We start from the raw sequence: 22,100 nt of genomic DNA, 5'->3' as shown, positions 1-22,100 counted from the left end.
TCCCGTTTCACTGCCTCCTCTCCCCACTCCCCTCTTGGATGACCTGTCCCATTAGTGTTGTTGACCTGAGGCCGCCAGCATGGGGATGGGTTGGGGATGTGGTGGGATGGGATGTGTGGAGAACACAGCTTGTGGTCTCCAAGTGGAGGACAGAACTCATACCCACTGTCTCCTACCCTACCACCATCAGGATCAGGAGTGGATGACCCTGTCGGTGAGGTTTCTGTCCATGTGGAGCTCTTCACCCACCCAGGTACTGGGGAACACAAGGTTACAGTGAAAGGTAAGTGTGGGGCAGAAAGTGTGGGCTTGAGCCTCCAGACCTTTGCACTCTAGAAGGCACTCAACCAGTACAGTTGGGAGGTCAGATAAGAAGTAGGAACTGGTGCATCTGACTGGAACCTCACTTGCCCTCTCCTTCCTCTGGAATAGTTGTGGCTGCCAATGACCTCAAGTGGCAGACATCAGGCATCTTTCGGCCCTTCATCGAGGTCAATATCATTGGGCCCCAGCTAAGTGACAAGAAAAGGAAATTTGCCACCAAGTCTAAGAACAACAGCTGGGCTCCCAAGTACAACGAGACCTTCCAATTGTGAGTAGGGCTGGGCCTGGGAGGACATACAAGTATTTAACAAGTATCTACTAGCAACATCTACACGGGATAAACAGCTGAATAGGGGTAACAATATATTCACAAATGTAACATCTGTACAAATATCTGCCCTATAGGAAACATCTGCATAGACAAAACTATCTCACAAAAGTAACACCTGCACAGGTCCAGTTACAGCTGCAAAATTCATACAGGCCTAAGTATCCACATGGAAGTAACACCTGTTGGGGCAGCTAGGTGGTGCAGTGGATAGAGCACCAGCCTTGGAGTCAGGAGGACCTGAGTTCAAATCTGGCCTCAGACACTTGACACTTACTAGCTGTGTGACTCTGGGCAAGTCACTTAACCCCAATTGCCTCACCAAAAACAAAAACAAAAACAGAAGTAACACCTGCACAAACATATGCACGGATGCAAGATTTGTGCATGCATAAGTATCAGTGTGGTAGCAACATCTGCCACATGTAGGCCTAAACAACTCCACTGGAGAAACATCCACCTGCACAGGAAGAACACCCACTCAGAAATAACACCTGCCCAAACATAAACATCTGCATAGGAGTAACATCTGTACAAGATCCGTACAGGCATAAACTCTGCCCAAGAATACCATCGGTACAGCTATACAGAACTGCACAGCAGTCCCTTAATAATTAACCTAATAGAGGGGGCTTAGCACAGCAGCTAGATTGCTGGGTTTAAGGTCAGGAAGACCTAGGTTTTAATCCCACGTCTGATATTTACTAATATTATGGATGTGGGCAAGCCACAACCTCTGTGTGCCTCCAGCAATGCTCTGGGAGTTCTCTTAGTCCCAGACTGCTTGGCGGAGGGAGCTGTCCACGGCGGCGTGTCCAAGTCAGGTGTGCCGGGGAGGACGCTGTCACAGTCAGAGGCGCCCCGGGTGGCCGCGGGCTGGGAGGGCCGCCTCCCGGGTCTCACCCCCGCCCATGTCTCGTCCCCCCCCCCCCCCCCAGCACACTGAGCGCTGACGCGGGCCCCGAGTGCTACGAGCTGCAGGTGTGCGTGAAGGATTACTGCTTCGCCCGCGAGGACCGCACGGTGGGCCTGGCCGTGCTCCAGCTGAAGGAGCTGCTGCAGCGCGGGAGCTGCGCCTGCTGGCTGCCCCTGGGCCGCCGCATCCACATGGACGACACGGGCCTCACCGTCCTGCGCATCCTGTCCCAGCGCAGCAACGATGAGGTGGCCAAGGAATTCGTCAAACTCAAATCGGACACCCGCTCAGCCGAGGAGGGCGGCGCTGGACCCGGGCCCGGTTCTGGCCAGGGGCCTGGGTCCTAGGAAGCTGGGCTGGGGCTGACGGGGAGGGGCCCCGGGCCTGACCTGGTCTGGCGGGACCGGCTCGGGGAAGCTCTCTTTTGGGACGCTGGGCAGCCCGGGAGGCCCCTCCTCCCACTGATCCCAGCCCTGCCCAGCAGGGAGAGTTGGGGAGGGGGAGGGCCTTCTGCTTCTGCCATCCCCACCAGGGGGTTAGGAGGGCTGAAGGAGATGAGGCGTGCCTCCCCGCCCTTCCACCCTAGGCAACTGGGGGAGGTGGGGGGGAAGACCCTTTGTTTCCCGGCATACTCCATCCACTACTCCGCTGGGCAGCCCTAGTTGATGAACTGAGGGAGACCCTACCTGCTAAGAGACTGGGAAGTTCAGAGCCCCGCCCCAGAGGGGGTCTTATGGGGCAGATGAGGAGGGGGAAGACATGCCACGGGAGGGACAGCCCTAGGATATTCCTCTCTCCCGGGGACCCATACCCACACCTGCAGAAAAGCCATACAGGTCGTCTGCCCTATTATCGCCACCAGACATAGCCCTAACCCCAGGCGTGTGGGTGGGGGAAGGGGAGCAGGGCAATTACCCAGGGAGGACCTCAGAGCCCTTTTGTGGGGCTGGGGACAGTGAGTCAGGACTTTAGGCAGGGGCCTGAGGCTCCAGCCATTCAGGGATGGGGGGAGGGGGGTGCTCAGAGGCTGGGCCTTTGAAAGGCAAGCTGGGAGGAGGATTTGGGGAGGGACCCCCATGTTTGGTGTTTGCAAAAAAAAAAAGTGACGTTTAAAAGCACACAAACCCTCAGGCACCCAACTCTATTCAGGGTTCTGAGGGCATCAGGGGCCAGGACTGGGGGAGGTTGGAAGAGAGCACTGAATGGCTTGTTCTGGGTAGGAGTTGATATAGCTCCCCTTCTAATTCCCAAGAGCTCCTGGGTCCAGGCCTAGAATGGCTTAATGGGCCAGAGGAATAGACCCAGGTTGGCCCCTCTTCCCTTTCCCCATTGCCTTCTGGATGCCCCTGCTCCCAGCCGCTTTCCCATCTAAGACAGGGGATCCAGGAAGAAGGGAGGGACCAGAACCTTGTGATGACAACCATCCCATTTCCATCACCATTCCCCAGGGGGCCCCCAAGGGGCTGCACCTCAGACCCCTGCTTCCAGCTGCTGCTAAAAGTCCCCACTGGGGTCCTCTCCCCCAACCTTGGAGGACTTTCACTGTTCCCTCCTTCAGCCTCATCTGTCACCTGGAGGACAGGCAAGAAAGGGAGTTTGGCACTAGGCTACAACTCCCCAGGAGCCTCCTCCATCCTCTCTTCCTCCCACCCTACTCAGCCTTTCCTCTTCCCCCACCCACTGAGCCAGGGGGGCCTAGGAGGTATGGAAAGGCTTTGCAGGGGGAGGGAGGGAGAATACAATCCTTTGTTCCCGAAGGTCCCTTAAACTTACCCAGGGAGTAGACACTCCTGTCTGCCACTTCCCATTAGAAATGCCCCCCAAATGTTCATATTCCTCGCCCCACGCCCACCCCAGCACATGATGAATCAGAAGGTAAGCTGCCTGGCCCCACTGTCCCCAGCCACTAAATTCACCCCACCATCTCTTTGTCCTCTCCCTCCAACTAGGGACTCCTCTGCCTTCCCAAGGGTTGGTCCTCCACATGGGCCACTGAAACAAAAAAAGCTGTGGGCAGTGGCACCCATCTCTGAGCATGTCCATTCGTTACCATAGGTGCCCATCTGTGTGTACTTGTCTGTGCACGTGTATGGGAGATTGTTCGTATCTGTGTCTCTGTGCTTTACTGTGTTTGTTCCCATTTGCCTGTGTGTGTGTGTGTGTGTGTGTGTGTGTGTGCCTGTACGTCCCATCTGTGTGTGGCTGGCTGTGAGAATGAGCATATCTGTGTGCATGCATGTTTGCCACCACATGAGTTTGTGTGCCTGTCTTGCATGTGTGTGCACGTCTCTACACCTATATGCATGTGTGCCTGTGTGAGTGAGCAAGTGTGTACCTGTCTTAACTTCCTACCTGTGCACCTATCTTCCTGCCTCTCCAGCCTGTATCTCAGAGGACCCCCATGGAAAGGATAGAGGAACCCAGACAACAGGGAGGGACAGAGAGATGGGGGGGCAGGGGGACAGAACTGAGAGCTCATCTTTTTATAGAAGGGGAGGGAAGTCATAGAACAAAGAGAGCAGGAAATGGGGGAACAGCAAGGATACTTTTCTAGGGAATGAGGGGAGGTCCACGTTCCCAATCTGGAAAGACACAGAGGAAGAGAGAACAGAATGAATCACAGAATATCAGAGTTGGGAGGACTCTTGGCATATAGAATTGCAGAAAGGACCTCAGAACACACAATGCAGGGTTTTAAAGAGCATCTAATCCAGCTTCCTCATTTTTCAGATGAGGCAACTGAGCCCCAGCAAAGGGAAGAAAAGTTACTCCAGGGTCACACAGCCAATCAGCCCTGCTGAGCTCAGGGAAGGGATCGGCTCCCTCATCTTTCATCACATGAGGCCTGGATGAGGGGGGCTCCAGGCAGTCCATGCCCTCCTTTGGGAACAGGAAGGCACTTGGGGCATACTCAGCCTGAGTAAGGCAGACCTCAATTTACACAATGGGAAGCACCTGAAGAAGTCAAACACTATCTTCAGCACAAGAGGGGAGCTCGTTTATAAAACACTTCCCTTTCCCCAACTCATTCCAATGAAGCCTTTCAGTGAACCCCAATGTCCATTTAGCCAGTTTGCTGGAAAGCAACTACCCAAAGATATTTGCTGATGGGTGAGACCAAATATCCTGAAGGGGCCAAAACTGCTCCCCTCGCCGTCTCCTGGGTCCCAACCTGGAAGCCATCTGCCTTCAGCCTGGATTGCCTAAGGGAAGAATGCCATATGTTTTCAGGAACAGCCAGGCAGACAAAAGACTGAGATGAGAGACCGGCAGAAAAGAGCCAGATTAACAGAGATTAGGTTCTCCTCCTACTCAGAGGAGAGGTTCAAAAACTGAAAAATCCAACTAGGAGATGTCCTCTCTTTCCTCTATCCCTTCCTAACTTACTAAAGGGTGGGGATATTCTTAAGGCCAGCTGTTCTTTCTTCCACCAGGGCCAAGGATCAGAAGTGCAATATGCAAAAAAAAAAAAAAAAAAAAAAAGTGGGGTGGGGAGTATTAGAGCTGTGAGGCACCTTAAAAGCCATCTGGCTCAGTCCCCTCATTTAACAGATGTGAAACCTAAGGGGCAGCGAGGGAAGGGACTTGGCCAAGGTCACACAGTGAGCCAGTGACAGAGGGGAGGACTGTGCTGCAGTGGTAGGATTCCATTCCTGATTCTGCTACTCACAGCTTATATTACGGGTGAATTCCCTAACATCTCTTGGTCTCAGTTTCCTCATCTGGTCAAATGTGAGGTTGGGACTAGATTCCCTCCAGCAATAAAACAATGATCTTCTAAGTGGAACCCAGGGCTCCAGTCTTAAGACTGAGACAGCACAAAGGCGTCAGGTAGACAGAGAGCTGGGGGCGGGGGAGGGGGGAGAGCACAGAGGATCTGGAAGGACCAAAGGGTTGGGTGGGGGGAGGGAGATGGATCGTATACAGGGAAGCCCCAGTCTTCTGTTACAAGATCATACCCCACCCTTTCTTCAACATCCATTCCTTTTTCTAATACTTGCCAAGGACCAAAGTTGTAGGACATTTGCACCTGTTTTCCATTCATCTTTGCCTTTTAGAGAAGAGTACTTAACTGTGTCAGATGAGGAAACTTTCCCTCCTTCAATCCCATTCCCACCCTCTTCCAGCCACTGCCCCCTGTGACAAGCATTTAGTTTGTTGCTTTGAGTAACAGGATCTTAATGCTGGAAGGACCTCAGCTCTAGTTCAAACCCCTCCTTTTACAGATTGGGGAAATTTCAGCCCCAGGATAAGGAACACACTTCGAGCCAGGGTACAGAACTGGGACTGGAACCCAGGTCTATGGATGCCCAGCCCAGGGCTCTTTGAACTGCTTCCCTCCTTCCCCAATGCCTCTCAGTCCCTTTCCTAACTTGGGCCCCCTGACTAGAGCAGAGAAGGCTTGACTGTGGGGGAGGGTGTGCCCTGACCCCACCATACCCCAACCCTTGACCCCAAGAATAATCCCACAAACAAGTGTTTGTCCCTGCTACAGGACTTCTCTGGCATGTGGTTGCGAAAGAAACACCTTCCGCCTGGGACAGCGATGATGCCCTGGGTTCCTCTGTAAATATATGAACCAGAACAAGTGTTAAATCGATCATGGATGCATGAAATTGAGATGTTTTGCACTATTTTGACTTTTTGGTCTCTGTAAAAATATTTTATTATTAACGGACATTAAAAAAAAAAAGCACACCCTCTCAGCTCTCAAAACACTTGCCTCCTCCTTTTCTGCCCCCAACCTCATTAATAACAGAAATGGATCTTAGAGCGGCACAGCTAAAATAATCCTTAAGGGATCTGATCGAGGGTTAAGACATGTGAAAACACCAGGACAACACACTAGTCTCGGCTGATCCCTGCTGGGTGTCAGGCCTTTCTCTTGCCTGGAGTTCTCACAGCCAACTCCTACTGAGATTCAGCTAGAATCCTCAGCTGAGATGCTTCCTGTTCCCCAGAAGAGCAGTGGGTTTTGCCATCTCTCTTAATATGGACCTCACAGGCTAAGTTTCGACCCTTTCAGGGAAGAAAATGGGCCTTTTCTGCACACCCCTTTACCTCTCCATAAAGACAAGGAGGTCTATGAGCCTTCCTGTGGCAAAGCTCTTTGGCAACACAGAACAGGAAGTCGGTAATTTGAATCCAGGGGCATTTGGTCTTTTTGAACTCTTCAGACCTACTAGTAGGATTAAAATCTCTCCTAAATTTCTGGCTCTGAGCTAGAAAATCCTGTAACTCCTACTTAACCCCTTTATGAGGATCTAGTGTCCCCCAAAACCCCTTTCAGGGGGCTCTTCCAAAGAAATTCCACAGGAGCTATGTAGGACTCAGGCACTGTTCTTCAGCATGCCAGCTCCCCAGATAACTTCTGGATCTCCCATGCAAATGAATGAGTAGTGGGGGGAAGAAATTAGTCAATGACACCAAGAAACTGGATCTAAAAATATGCCTCTATCAAAGAACTACTCACACACGTTCCAATCAAAATTTAAGTAAAAGTTTTTATTATTTGGCACACAGAGGTATGGCTGGGAGAAGTCTAAACTTCAACTCCCCAAACAAAGGAGAAGGTGATAATTTTATAGATAGAAGGGGGTGGGGGGAGAGACTTAGGACTGAAAAGTTAGTTGTTTGGGGAATGAGGATGCTAGCTATTGAGGAGTGGGATATATGAAATACTAAATATGCCACATTCTTAATTAGTTGGGGATGCTAGCTTTTGGGGAGTTGGATGTATCAAACAGAAAATGTCATATTCCCAATGAGATTATTATCACTACGTGGTCCTAATCACATAGCAAACACATCTGGCTCCCAATTAGGCTCATACTATAAATTTCAAGGTGCCCAACTTTCTGAGTGCCTGTGACATGTCTGCTTTGTTATCTGTTTGACTAACCACTATATAGTTAATTAACTGCTTTGTTTTTCCAAGGAAAGAGTACCCTCTGACCCCAGCAAGTTGATCAACCATATTTCTCCATGGTCAACATATCCCTAACTGGACCCAGGCCTACTAGACTGCTACTACAGTCAAGAAAATAATTTATTGAATACCTACTGAGATAATGGGGTACCTCAGAAGTTTTCTGGGGCAACTCAGGGAACCTTCTCCTTGAGAAGCTAAACCAAAAGACAGACACCTAGAGATAAGTGGCACCCAATCAGGACTGAGTTAACTCCAGGACCACCATCCTTCATTCCAACCTCCCCCACCCCTTGGGGAGAAAACCCTAATAGGTGTGGCCACAGCCTGAGTGGCTGAGGACAGATAACTCCAGAAGTCAGGACCTCCCCTCATTCCAGCTTCTCCTACCCCCATAGGGAACTTTCCACAGTCAGATGATCACCCCATCAGTCCCTCCAGCATGAGTCATCTATAAAAGTATTTGCCTTTTCCTGATCGAAGAGATAGGTATCCTTCTGTACCAAGCCATCTCCTCATGAGAAAAGTTCAAGAACTTTGCTCTTGGTTTCCTTTCTCTAGGGCCTAAATAAAAGATTACTTTATTCTAATTGGATTTGTGTGTGAGAGGGTGTCTTTTTTTTTGGGGGGGGGGTCAGGGCAATGTGGGTTAAGTGACTTGCCCAGGGTCACACAGCTAGTACTTCTTAAGTGTCTGAAGCCGGGTTTGAACTCAGATCCTCCTGAATCCAGGGCTGGTGCTTTATCCACTGTGCCACGTAGTTGGCCCCAAGGTGTACTTCTTTAAAGAGGAATACCTAAGGACCCCCACCCCACATGTGGATGCTCTGTAATTTTTGGTTGCTTATATTTTGTAAGATATTTGGCAGCTGGGAGCCAGATTTTTTTTCTAAAAGCTAGGACAACTGGGGCAGCTAGATGGCGTAGTGGATAAAGCACCGGCCCTGGATTCAGGAGTATCTGAGTTCAAATCCGGCCTCAGACACTTGACACTTACTAGCTGTGTGACCTTGGGCAAGTCACTTAACCCCCATTGCCCCACAAAATTAAAAAAAAAAAACAAAAAAAAAAAGCTAGGACAACTTACTTTTTTGTCCTGTGCAGTTGTGATTTCTTGAAATATACCTTTGAAAAAACAGGCTCTTTAAAAAAAAAAATGGGTTTGAAGGAGTCCACTGATTCTCTGGATGAGTCCATTGTGTTTCAGTTGGAGCTATCTGACTAAACTTTTTTTTTTTTTTAGTGAGGCAATTGGGGTTAAGTGACTTGCCCAGGGTCACACAGCTAGTAAGTGTGAAATGTCTGAGGCCGGATTTGAACTCAGGTACTCCTGACTCCAGGGCCGATACTCTATCCACTGTGCCACCTAGCTGCCCCCTGACTATACTTTTAAACCCAAATCATTCTGGCTTTCAGTGAATGACCAATAATGTGCCCCAGCCCAAGCCTCTATGGCTTACTGAGGGTTTAGTGTTTTATAATGAGTGTAAATGGCAATTGTTGATGTTCTGGCAAGAAATGGAAAATCTTCCCCTCCCAGACTGATGTTTTTGTGATGGCATATTAGGGGACCTTTTATTTCAATTCTTACCTAGACCTTGGTCACTGAATGGGCCTGGAATCAGACAGACTGAGGCCTGAGAAAGACCTTAATTTAGAAAGGCCAAGGTCATCCACTTCATCTGGAGCCATAGCCAGTCATCTTACCTTTTGTCTTGGCACTGGACTTTGCTGACTCTGGAAGAGAAAGTGAGGCTGTGACTTTTCAAAGCCCTGCCTCACTTAAATCCAATTCATAGGAAAGTCAAGACATCACCCTCCTGATGTCACTGGTCCTCTTCGAGAACAAAGGACCAATAACAACAACAAGTGACAGAAGCAAAAACAGGCCTTGACCTCAAGAAGCTTATATTCTAATGGAAGAAACAATATATACATATCTAGGTGTATCCGCCTCATGTCACTGTCAAGGGAAGTGTGACTTCAGAGCTCTCCCTTCAGAACACTGGGTGGTACCAATTCTTCCTGGCCTTTCCGGGCTCTACTCCCTAAGGTTCCCCACATCTACTTCCTTTTCCTTCTCTCCCATGCAGGGCAAAGAAAACCCAAAGGTAACTTGTTCAAAGTGACCTGCCTACTGGGAGATCCTAACTCATGAGTGTTTTACTCTAGGGCAAGGGGCCCTGTTCCATGTGGCTTCTTTTCTCTACAAAATCAAAAACCTTAAAAATATATACTATCAATAACATTCATAAATCTCCAAGGCCCCAGGTAATCTTTTGGTTGCCAGGCTGGAAAGATGCTTGCCTGCCAATTAAATTCTGTGTAGCCAATTATCCACTGACTTTCCCGCCACCTCCCCCCCCCGCCCCGCCCCCATCCACATTTTCTTTAACAAAGACTTAGGAGGCAATGAAAATTATCCTAATCTGTAAAACACTTCTTGTTAATACAGAAAAGTAAGCAAATTTAAACAAGCAAAGAAACCATTAATAAACAGTACCACCCCATTGCGTGGGCTAATAAGACAGAAGAGAGAAGCAGAAAGTGAAATAGATTTACCACTGTTCTAGCCATTTATTTAAGTAGTGTTAATTCAGTCACTTCCTGCTAGATTTTAAAACTGACTTGGGGGGGGGGCAGCTAGGTGGTGCAGTGGATAGAGCATCAGCTCTGGAGTCAGGAGGACCTGAGTTCAAATTCGGCCTCAGACACTTGACACTAGCTGTGTGACCCTGGGCAAGTCACTTAATCCCAATTGCCTCAAAAAACAAACAACCAAACAAAAAAACTGAATTGAGGGCCAAGGAAAGGAAAAGGCTCCAGCCCCTACAGGGGTTAGAGTGAGTTCTGGAAAGCAGACTGATTCTGTCACTGCTCCTCAATGCTGCTGGGGTCCCCACTCCTTATAATCCCTGTTGACAGTCTTTGGGTCTCTTCCTATGTCTCTCAAGAGCATTTTAAACCACTACAACAGGAGATTCCATTGCCCAGTTCCAAGCCCATGATAGCTTTGTATTTTTCCAGGATGGTCAAACTATAACTCCCAGAGTCTTTAGTAACTTAGTCCCCTCAAGAGGCAACTAGTCCAAGCCTTGTCTGAATGACTGTCACATAGATAAACTGTATAAAAGACATATATGAATTGAATTCAAGGTAATCCCCCCCTCGGAGGGAAAACATGCAGCTAGGAGAAACTAAGAAAAGCCTCCCACAGCAAGAAGTTAGGAATATCAGAAGGCAGAAGTGAGGGAGAGAATTCCAGGCATGGGGGACAGGACAACCAGTGCAAAGCACAAAGATGGAAGATGGAGTGTGCTATGTGAGGAACAGCAAGAAGGCCAGTAAGGCTAGACCATAGAGTGCCATGGAGAGTAAGACCAGGTCATGAAGAACTTTAAATGCCACAAAGAGAAATTTATGTTTAATCCCAGAGGTCAAAGGAGTTTAAGTAGGGAAGGCAGACATGGTCAGACCTATGCTTTAAGAAAATCACTTCAGCCTTAGTGTGGAGAATAGATTGGAATGGGAATAGACGAGGCAGAGAGTCCAATTAAGGAGGTTATTAAAATACCCCAGGCAAGAGATAATGGCCTGAAATAAATTATGATGTGAGTGTAGGGAAGAAGACACATGCAAGAGATATTACAACGAAATTACAAGACTTGGCAATTGACTGGACATGTGGGGTAAAAGAGAAATCAAGGATGATACCAAGGTTGCGAACCTGGGTGATTTGACCACAAGGATGACAATGCCCCCCAAAGTAACAGGGAAGTTCAGAAGAGATATGAGTTTTAGGGTAAAGAGAATTAATTCTGTTTTGAATATGCTGATTTTGAGATACCTATGGGGCAGTTTGAAATGTCCAGTAGTCAGTCCAATAGGTAATGTGAGACTAGAGTTCAGAAATGAGATTAGGGCTGAATTTGCAGATACAGGAATCATCTATATGGAGAGGATAAATGAATCCATGGGAGTTGATGCATACAATAAGCACTTAATGAATGCTGTTCAATCGAATGTCTGAAGAGACCAACAAGTGAGAAAGTATGGTATGGTTGTTGTCCTTCCTTCTCTGTTGGGGTAAAGGTACAGTGTGTCTTGACTGTGACTGATCAGACCAATACAAGGTTGGCAGGCTTTACCACAGGTCAAGCACAGAGTCCATATGAACACTTGGAGTGGAGATGGCTCTATTCATAGAGGACAACACTTCTTTGATGCCATGCTGGGCGGTACTGTACCAGACTCCCATGTCTCACAATCAATTCCAAAGTTCTTCAGAGAGACCTTAAGAGGGTCCTTGTGTGACAGCCTGCCTTGTGTGAGTTCTCCATAACCGGTCAGAAGCTTACCAAGGTCTCTGCTTGCACTGGGTGTAGGACTCTGTTGCACTGCCCATACATGGATCCAGGCTGAAGTATTGGATCACAGCTTAAGGGCAAGGAGGAGTACTAGTATACCAAAGCTTGCTAAGAGTATTACAAATATTGTTTCATTTGATCCTCACAATCCTGGAAAATAGGTGCTATTATTCCCAGTGACTTGCCCTGGGTCACACAGCTAATAAGTGCCTGAGGCTGAATTTGAACTCAGGTCTTCCTGACTCAAGGCCCGGCACTCTATCCACTAGCTGCCATTAAAACTAAGAAAATGAGGAATCACATAGACATTTGGAGACTGAGGTGTGATTCTAAAAACCTACCAATTTGATTGGGGAAACCCGAGGGGTTGTGACTTTTTCAGTAGGTGAGTCACTGAGAATCTGCAGGCTCTCACTTAAAACATTAAACACTCTTTCAGAAGGGCAAGAGACATCATTGAGGATTGCAGCAGGAGAGGAAGAGGGCAGGAGGGGAGTTGAAAAAGCTTTTCCACTGGAGGTGTGGCATTTAGAAGCAGTCAACCAAGAGAAGACTTCAGCTGAGCGATTCCATGAGTGGTCAGAAAGTCAACAACCTAGAGCTCCAGGAACAGCCGGCCTTTTTGTTGATCCTCACTACTCTTCAGCTGGGTCCATCTCTTCTCTACTTAGCCTTTGTAAGCTCTTTCAGTGAACAAACGGGTCACTGCTCTTCCACGACACCTAGAGTTGGAGAGCTTCACATAAGGGCTTGTTCTTTGCCAATGTTTCTTAGACAGTAGGTCGAGACCCCACATGGGGTGACATAACCAAACGTGGGGGTCAAGAAAAATTTAGCTATAGTAAGATTATGTATGCTTGTTTTGCATACCTATAATGCTCGGGGTCCAGTAAACATTTCTCAGGCAAAAAGGGGTCACAAGTGGAAAAAGTTTAAGAAGCCCTGTTCTATGCCAAGTGTGACTTGGAAAAGGAAAAGCAGAGGGCAGTTCCTGGTGAGCTGGCTGAAAGGGGGAGCTGAGATTGGGTTGCTGTGAACTCTGTACCGATAGGGCAGCACAGCCTCCTGGTGAGCAAATAACTGGCTGGTTTGGTTTGTATAGCCTGTAGGCCAATGGGATAAAGCATTATCCTTCTTTAGCTTGAAGAGAACTGCTATTCACATTTTCTAAATGCCCTTTCAAGGGTTCATTGAAAGAGTTTATAAAGGCTCTGTTCTAGTAGAGAAGACGGTTTCCCCAGCTAAAGTGGCAAGGCCCAACAGTCAAGCAGTGAGTAGTAGTTTTTTGGGTGATGCAAATGTTCCTAAATGGACCAAAACATTGAAGCCTGCAGTCTGGAGTTGTAAAGTACCCTAAGCACAAGTATTCCTTCCTCATGTGTTTCCCTACCAGGTTCCTGTAAGTGTGTGACCACTCTTCACTATAGCTATTGAGTGTATTGGTGGGACCGGGTGATCTGGTGTTAGATATATCTTGTGATATAGTTTTATCATTTATGTATTTGGTTACATATACATATATAATGGCTTATTTCCCCTTATTAAGTAGATATTCATTATTATGAGCAGCTGGCTTTGTAAATATCATATACTGTGTGAATTTCAACAGCCTACTGATAGGTCTGTTTGCCTCAAATCTCTTCCCACTCCACTCCATCCTGCATTCAGCCACCAAAAGTGATTTTCCTCAATTACACATCCCTATTCAGTAAGCTCCAGGGGCTCCCTATTACTTTGAGGATCAAATCCAAAATCCCGTTCCAAGCCCTTCATAATGTACTCCCCCACCAACCTTCCAGTCTTCTTACACTTTATTCCTCCTTGCTGCTCCATGAACCAGAAATTCTCTTAGTTTCTGGACATTTTCTCTAAGTCCCTCCTACCTGGAATCCTCTCCCTCTTCATTTCTACCTTCTGGCTTTCAGGGCCAAATAAAATCCTACTTTGTACAGGAAACCTTTCCCTATCCCTCTTAATTCTAGTGCTTTTCTTTTTGTTAATTATCTCCTATGAAGTTTGTGTGTATATATTTGTTTGCTTGTCTCCCCATTAGACTGGAAACTCCTCAAGGGTAGGGGCTTTTTATACTTCATTTTCTATCCCCAGAACTTGACAAAGAGCCTGGTACATGTTAGTTATTTAATAAAGGTTTATTGACTGCCTGAATGCATTGTCTTAGGAATAGCTGATTTTATAGATAGAGAATATTGGATGGAAGTTCAAAAGCTAGAGTCTTCTCAACAGGGTTTCCCCTAGGATCCTGAAAAATCCATCAAAAGGGTGGGGGTGTTCTCACCCCACTTTGTAACTAGAAACCATCTGGAGCACATATAAGGTGTTATATAAACTTGGTGGGACCATATGTAGAAACTGAGACTTAGCACCAGGGAGAATGTATCCCTTGCTATTGGAGCAGAGGAATGTGTCTGGCCTCAGACACTTACTGTGTAACCCTGGGCACTCAACCTCTGTTTGCCTTCATTCCCTGGAAAAAGAAATGACAAACCACTCCCGTATCTTTGCCAAGAAAAGCCCACAGACAGCACTGGTGTGCTATGGTCTATAGAATCACAAAGAGTTGGACGTGACTACACAATACAACAAGGTTGCCCCCTGAGGCCCTTTCCACTCAAGAGATTTGATAAGGCTCCCAAACTTGTGGGCCCTTTGTCATCCCCAAGTCACAGCAGTATTCTCTGGCTTCTTTTGCTCTGGGATCCTCATCCACTTAGTCACATACTACCTATTTAGCCTGGTACTCAGTGCCCTTGTCCCAGTCCCTTCACAAGCTGGTTAACCTTTGTACCATTGTGGTATGAAGTGAAAAGTACACAAGAAGCACAAAGGAAAAAAAGTACACAAGAGGGTGAGAAGACTGAGGTTTGAGGCCCAGCTCAACCACTGACTCATAGTGTGGGGCTTTGGGCAAGTTAAGTCACTTCCCTTGTCTTGACCTGTTTTTGCACATGGCCTCCAAGGTCCCTTCTCTGATAATGTGTACAAAAAGGTAACCATTTATCAGATGAGCCTTTGGGACCAGGAAGCCATACGCACTTACTTGCTCCCCCATCAGAAAGATGAGCCTTGGTGGTCCTGGGGAAGGGGACTCTTCCCTAAGGAGGAAGACATCAATCAGTCTTCTCAGTTAGTGGTAAAAGCCAAAAGATTTCCTCCTAAGACAAAGAACCACAGTCAAAGGTTTTCAGAAATGTCTTCTGCTCATATTGGAGATCAATTTGATACACACCCGGTGAGGCCACCAGAGCCTCTGAGTCAGAGGGAGTGGTGACAAGTGCTTTTCTCTTCCTTGGTGCTTCTGGCTCCTGAGCCTGACTGGTCTTCTGGGGGCCTTTGCTGCCTGGAACACATGGGTTACCTGGTGAGATGGGGCAAAGTAATGACAGACTAACAGAAAGAACAGCTGGAGAGCTAGCAGCAGAAGCAGCAGCAGTGGTGGTAGTGAGATTAGCAGCAGCAAGAGGCTGAGGTAGAAAGAACAAAGAGTCTGAAAACCAAGGACTGTTAATGCCTGGATGGCCCACGGCAAGTTATTTTGCTTCTTGGCTGAAATTCCCTCATCTGTAAAACAGGATAATACTGACAGTGTTGGTGTGAGCAAAGTGCCAACAGAATGTGGAGATCATCAAGACTAGCCTTTCTTCTTCACCAGCTCTAAATTCCATGATCCGAAATCATGGTATAGCAGGAGGAGCCCATACCTAGGGCATAAGGGCACAGACTCGACCCAATCCTAGCTCTGCCTCTTCCTGTGTGGCCTGGAGCAAGTCTCTCCTTCCTCAAGGTGCTCACCTATAGTGGCAGGGCTAGCTGACATGATCTTGGAGGTTCCCTCCAGCTCTCTCATTCCATGTCCTAAGATCCCAAGTCTGACATGCTACATTCTATGTATCAGGCCCTGCCATGCTGACTAGATTTGATGTCCGTGGGGGGAGCTTTGCAGAGAGGTTAGAAAAGTGAGGTTCCCATCTGGAAACAGAAGGCAGCAAGATTAGCCCCAGAGCAGCAGGATGCATCAACTCCCCTTCTCTACACTGACCTGAGAAGGTGGAGAAAGATTTGCCTCATCCAAAAATCAGGTCAAGGAAGGAGGCTTCGGGTCAGCAGGGCTGTAACAAAACATGACCATCACACAGGCCAAAAACCCCAAACCAACCCAACAGAACTCAATCTCTTCTTCTTCCCTCCCAGGAAGGAATCAGGAATAAGTTGCCACAAGAACCCTGCATGCCAAGAGTTTTAGAAAGTCCATAAATATGTGTCCACACTGATTCATCTGTGACTTCAGCAAAATCACAGCTATGTGCTGGCCACCTCTGGGCCAGGCACTTGTCCTAAGCCTTAGTTTCTTCATTTGCAAAATGAAGGGGTTAGATAGGATAACATATAACATTCTCTCTCTACTGCCATTCTGTGATTCTCACTATCTCTCTGCAGGAACCAACTTGGAAAATTGTGGCCCAAAGGCTGGGCCTTAACCAAGCCAGGTTAAGACAGTGCTAGAACTAGAGCCCAGGTCCTCCTGACTCCTAACATCTTTTCGGCTATGATGAACTTAGGAGTCAGGAATCCTAGTTGGCAAAGTAGGGGGTAAGTCTAAATCCTGTAAAAAAATCAACAAATTGGAGCAACCTAAGCAAGACAGAGTTAAGAAGCTCTATGAATACAGTGGATAAAGCACCGGTCCTGGATTCAGGAGTACCCGAGTTCAAATCCAGCCTTAGACACTTGATACTTACTAGCTGTGTGACCCTGGGCAAGTCACTTAACCCCCATTGCCCCGCAAAAAAAAAAAAAAAAAAAGCTCTATGAATAAAAACCAGGCTTGTAATTTTGCCAGCAGATACTTTTTATTTAATCCTTCAAACTGGCCTTCCCAGAAGGAACCAACAGCAGCCTTAGTCCTTTAGTAACCAGTGTAAAGAGAAAGCAAAGAGGGGACTCTGCCATTGTGGGAGGAGGAGCTCGCCGGGGTTGTCTTTCACAATGCCTTCTAGAACCATCAGTCCAGAAAAGGCTCCCAGAAGCATCACAAAAAGAAGGCTGTCATCGACTTAAAGTATAACTTATTTAAATTTCCTAGCAGGATGAAGAACAAAAAAGGGGGGGGGGCTACTTACTAGCCAAAAATACTCTTCCAGAAATATGAAAATAACTTATTTTCATTTCAGTATCTGAATACTCTACCTGTATTCTTGCCCAACAAAGAAAAGCCACATGAAGACCAACACAAGCAATAGGAGGTTTTCTGCACTGCTCTGAGCAGCACTGTTCTTAATTCAACTAGCTTACTGGTTCATGCAGTCTTGCCTAAGATATCCCTGGTGGGCAGTGGCTCTTTAAATAAGAGCCTGTGGCTCAGAAAACACAGCATGATGTCAGCTCTCATGAGCTACCTTCGACCCTGAGCAGAATTCATCTGGTCCTTGATGCTGATGGCCTGCTTCAGTAAGCCCTCAATGCTTCGGAAATGAACACTGCTATCCATCAAGTTCTTCACAGCACTGAAATACAGGGAGGGATGGAGGGGAGAACAAGAAAGGCAGTTAGCAGAGTCTGTCTGTCCTTCAACCACCAATTCACCGTGTGGGGTAGGTGTGGTAAGAAGCACAAAGAGCCCTAAGGCTGCTCCGGGCTTAAGGGATGTGTAGTGGCAAGGTTACTGGTGTGTTAGGGACACGTGCAGGATGTGGGCTTATCTCTTGGAATGCCTTCCCCAGTTCTCCCTCCCTCCCCCCCCCCAACTGTCCTAGAGCACATCAGCTGGCTGCTCTCTTTTGCCCCTGCTTTGTATAATACTTACCTGTGTTGATGTATCCCTCCCAATAGAATATAAGCTCCTTGAGGGAAGGGCCTGGGTTACTATTTTTTTTTTAATAACTTTTTTTTTTGTAGGGCAATGGGGATTAAGTGACTTGCCCAGGGTCACACAGCTAGTAAGCGTCAAGTGTTTCAGGCTGGATTTGAACTCAGGTACTTCTGAATCCAGGGCCAGTGCTTTATCCACTGTGCTATTTAGCTGCCCCCGGGACTGGGTTACTTTTACAATCTTTATAGCCCCAGCACCAGTGACTTGCAGGTAAAAAGTATTTGAACCGAAGAAATATGAGTTGCTAAAATTATATTCAATCCAATTTTGGGGTAGGGATACAACAGCTGCTTACTGAATTGATCTGAGAAACAGACTCCATCTCCAGTAGCTGGAGCAGGCAGGACACGGAGAAGAATAAGTCATCACAAGGGTGTACACTGAAAGTAACCTGGGTGATGACCTCTGGGGTGAACAATTATCCCTTCCTCCTAAGGGCTGAGATAAAATTCTGGTTGCAAATGCAGAAAGAAAAGTTAAAGTTAGGTTCCTAGGTTTACCTGCAAGCATACTCCACAGTATAGATGGCCCCCTGGCTCTGTTCCTCCCAGTTCTGCATGTCAGACTGAAAAGAAATGCTAGAGATTAATCAATGAAAGCCTTTTTTTCTTCTTCTTCTTCCCCCCACCCCCACACCCCAAGTGGGTACAGGGAGAGAAGGGATTGATCAGAATTTAGATTCTGGATAGAATAATAGTGTATTGTACTGGAAATAGAATTGGCCTGAGAACCTGATAACCAAGCATCCTGTCCCAGCTCTGCCACTCTCTTGATGAAAGACTGGACCATAATCCTTCAGAGTGACTAGACAGGTGATCTCTGTCCTGTGGCCCCTTCCAGCATCAACAGTCCACAACTAGTTTATGATAGGATACATATAGTCTACCTAGACATGGATCTTCACCTTAAGAATACTGGGATGGGGGCAGCTAGGTGGTGCAGTGGATAAAGCACCAGCCCTGGATTCAGGAGGACCTGAGTTCAAATCTGACTTCAGACACTGGGCAAGTCACTTAATCCTCATTGCCCTGAAAAAACAAAAACAAAAACAAAACAAAACAAAGAACACTGGGATGAAGACAGACTGACGTGCTAAATTACTCTGTTGTGCTTGGCCTAATATTGAACTCACTTTGACCTTGGTGACTAGATTATTATGAGAACTTCGCCAATCTTGCCCAAATCAATTATAAACCTATACTATTTTTTAAGAGTCCATGCGATCTGAGAAGAGTTGGGAAACTAAAGTTTACCATAGCACGGGTCTTATTTATTGTTTCCAGAGATGACTAAATGTTATCTGTTTTGAAAGTGTAAAAATCTATATCCTTGCTTTCTACCACCAACATCTTTTCCTATTTCTTGAAGTTTCCAGGTACATAATTAGAAAGGAGTAGCTTTACATGAAACATCTTACCTTGTAAAGTGCCCCTCCATCTCCTCCTCCCCATCAAAGATAATTCTACTTCATTCCTACTATTATGAGATTTGGACTCCCCAAAGATTTGGGTTCAAATACTGACTCTGATACATACATACTACACGATTACTTAAGATCTGAGCCTCAGCTTCCTATTTTATAAACAGAGCTAATACTTCTTACGATGCTCACCTCAGGGTGGTTGTGAGAATCCAACCAGACAGTATTTTTTAATCCTTAAAATGGCTATGGAAATGTCTATTGTTATTATTCATTGTGACACAGGAATGCCGCTGGCTATTGGGAGAGCATAAATTCTGATAAATTCTACCAAGATTGAAAAGCTTGGAGTATGAGCCTCAAGACGTGTATGACTGTCATTCAAAAACCAACATTGCTAACTTAAGAACACTGATCATCAGCCACATGAAGAGTTGGCTAATGGGAAAATTTTCAGACACTTTCGACTCATCCTATATTATCAAAGAAGAGCTGCAATCCCATACTGGCCAAGAGAATAGCCACATGCAGGAAATCTTGGATCCTTGAAGCAACAATTTACATTAGTACAGCATTTTAAGGTTTCCGAAGTGCTTGCTTGACAAGGACCCAAGTGAAGGAAATGGACGCAGCTTACGCTCTAAAGCCAGCTAATGATTGACAGTCCCCTAAAAATAAAATGAAAAGTCCTTGTTAATTTCCTAAGAACAACTCTAGCTACCAAGGGCAGTCAAGGGCAGCTAGGCTGACAACATGCTTAGACAGTCACACAGTAATTCTTGATCATAGTTTCTAAGTTGGAGATGGAAGCTTTGAAATATTTATTTTTAAATTAAAACCAGACTGATGAGAATATAGAAAGCTTTGACTTCTCCCTCACATCATTCTTTGCTCAAAACAGGAATCAATAAAAAGAAAAACAAATGAGTAACTTGCTCTACAATCTTGAAGAAGTCATTTTCCTTCTTTTAGGCTGTTTCCTCAATTACATTTTTAGAGAAGGGTGAATTACATAACTTTTAAGATGCTCTAAGTCTTCAGGTCTGAAAGCCTACCTATCTTCAAGACCCTTTTAAATAGAACAAATAGCAGCCCCTCCAGGGAGTTTTCTCAGACCTGCTCAACTGGAAGTGAAGTAGCCTTCCTCAAAATTCCCAGAAGTCCATACATCTCTTGGGAGATTTAACCTATCCTACCTTATATTACAGTATGCCTAGACTTCAGATAACCACCTACATATATCTACAGTATTCCCTGACCCCACTGGTCTGATAAACCAACTTAAAAAGAAAACAAGGTTAATCTGTTAAGATAATTTGTTCTGATATTCTAAATTCTCAAAGATCTCTACTCTGAAACCTAATATAATAGAAAAAGGACTGGTCTTTGGAACCAGGATTTGAACTCAAGTTTCCCCTGACCCCAGTTTCTAGAATGAATCTTTAAAAGTTACTGAATTCAACTTTTTTATTTTGTTAAGTAAGGAAACTGAGGACCAGCACCTCAGAATTAGAAGGAAGCACAATGGCCAACTAACCTACCCCATCCCCCCCCCAATATTCTCTCTCTCTTTCCCTCTTGGTCTCTCCCTTCCCCACAACGTGGTCGGTTGTTCACACTCACTCAAGCGCTTGCTCGCGCTCTCTCGATCTCTCTCTCACTCATTCTTCTTCTACCTCCCACCCAACTTCCCTCCTTCCCCGTTTCCCTCTCTTCCCTGCCTCCCCCCAATCTGTCTGTCTGTCTCTCTCCCCTAGATGATTTTAACAGCCTAATTGGTCTCCTTGCCCAAGAGTCTGCAAACTACTGGGCCAAATTCAGCTTGTTTCCTGTTTTTCTGTGGCCTTACTGGCTAAGAAAGATTACATTTTTAAAAGGTTAAAAAAAAATCAAAAGGATAATTTGCCACATGAAAATTATATGAAATTCTAATTCCAGTGGTCATGAATGAAATTTTCTTGGCACACAAAGACACTGGTTAATTGTATTGTCTGTGTCTGCTTTCATGCTACAACAATAGAGCTGAGCAGTTGGAACAGAGACTACATGTGTCAGTGTCATTACCTTGTACCACCACAGCATTATACATTGCAGGGATAGTTACATCTCAACAGAGCTTCTAATGCTACATGCATTATTGAATTGGGACATTTAAAAAATTACCATCCCCACCATGTCAAAAGGAAGGTGGGGGATCATCTTATTATCCATCTTTTAAGCTCAGGGCAAACACTGAAATTTTTTGAATGAAAAGAACTGCCTTCAACCACTGACCACTGTATGGCTTTGGAAATTAGCTTTTGCTGTGTTCAGTAGTTTTTCAATCGTGTCTTACTCTTCCTGACCCCATTTGGTGTTTTCTTGGCAAAGATACTGGAGTGGCTTGCTATTTCCTTCTCCAGATCATTTTACAGATGAGGAAACTGAGGCAAACAAGGTTAAGTGACTTGCTCAGCATCACAAAGCTAGTATCTGAGACCAGATTTAAACTCAGGAAGATGAGTCTTTCTGACTCCAGGCCCAAATAAATATTCTATTTCACCACCTAGCTGCCTCTAGGTTTTGCTATGAATTTGATGTTTTTTTAATGAATCCAACCTAAAACGACAAAGCAAAACAGTGCTTCTATGCAAAACTTAAACTGCAGTAAAGTCAATTCTATGACAACTAACATCGTTTGAACCACAAGTTATGTAAAGCTGCTTTATCCATTTCCTGTACTGTCAACATTTTAAACAAGAAGGGTAATCTCCATTCCCACACAAATTGGCAGCAAATGCATTTTCTGAACTCAAACAATGATTCCAGCAACGTTTTCCAGACCTTGATGCAAATGCAAAAAGAATTTCCATATTTCAAAATCCATTTAACCGAAATTGAGAAGCGTCTACCTAACCTTCCATTGGAAGTGATTAATCTGCAATGTAAT

The 22,100-nt window shown here is 46.0% G+C and overlaps 2 protein-coding genes across 10 annotated transcripts in view; one reads left to right on the top strand and one right to left on the bottom strand.

Moving 5' to 3' along the window:
- The window catches only part of UNC13A (unc-13 homolog A), a 96,766-nt gene extending 90,495 nt beyond the window's left edge, over positions 1-6,271 (top strand). For all 8 annotated transcript variants that reach the window (XM_044003432.1, XM_044003452.1, XM_044003445.1 and 5 more), the window contains 3 exons: positions 191-283; positions 433-592; positions 1,591-6,271. In XM_044003432.1, coding sequence (XP_043859367.1) covers positions 191-283; positions 433-592; positions 1,591-1,915 — 578 coding nt within the window. In that variant the 3' untranslated portion in view covers positions 1,916-6,271. The remainder of the gene's footprint in view (positions 1-190; positions 284-432; positions 593-1,590) is intronic.
- Positions 6,272-10,278: 4,007 nt separating this feature from the next.
- The window catches only part of BORCS8 (BLOC-1 related complex subunit 8), a 19,929-nt gene continuing 8,107 nt past the window's right edge, over positions 10,279-22,100 (bottom strand). Inside the window, exons 3-6 of one of the 2 annotated variants that reach the window (XM_044003515.1) lie at positions 18,252-18,316; positions 17,279-17,386; positions 15,922-15,991; positions 10,279-15,240 (exon numbers count right to left, since the gene is read on the bottom strand). In XM_044003515.1, coding sequence (XP_043859450.1) covers positions 15,958-15,991; positions 17,279-17,386; positions 18,252-18,316 — 207 coding nt within the window. In that variant the 3' untranslated portion in view covers positions 10,279-15,240; positions 15,922-15,957. The remainder of the gene's footprint in view (positions 15,241-15,921; positions 15,992-17,278; positions 17,387-18,251; positions 18,317-22,100) is intronic. The other variant, XM_044003509.1, reaches the window with a different exon arrangement.

Source organism: Dromiciops gliroides, chromosome 1 (assembly GCF_019393635.1).
Source record: "Dromiciops gliroides isolate mDroGli1 chromosome 1, mDroGli1.pri, whole genome shotgun sequence".
Taxonomy (NCBI): Eukaryota; Metazoa; Chordata; class Mammalia; order Microbiotheria; family Microbiotheriidae; genus Dromiciops; species Dromiciops gliroides.
This window is presented reverse-complemented; position numbering and strand designations above follow the sequence as displayed.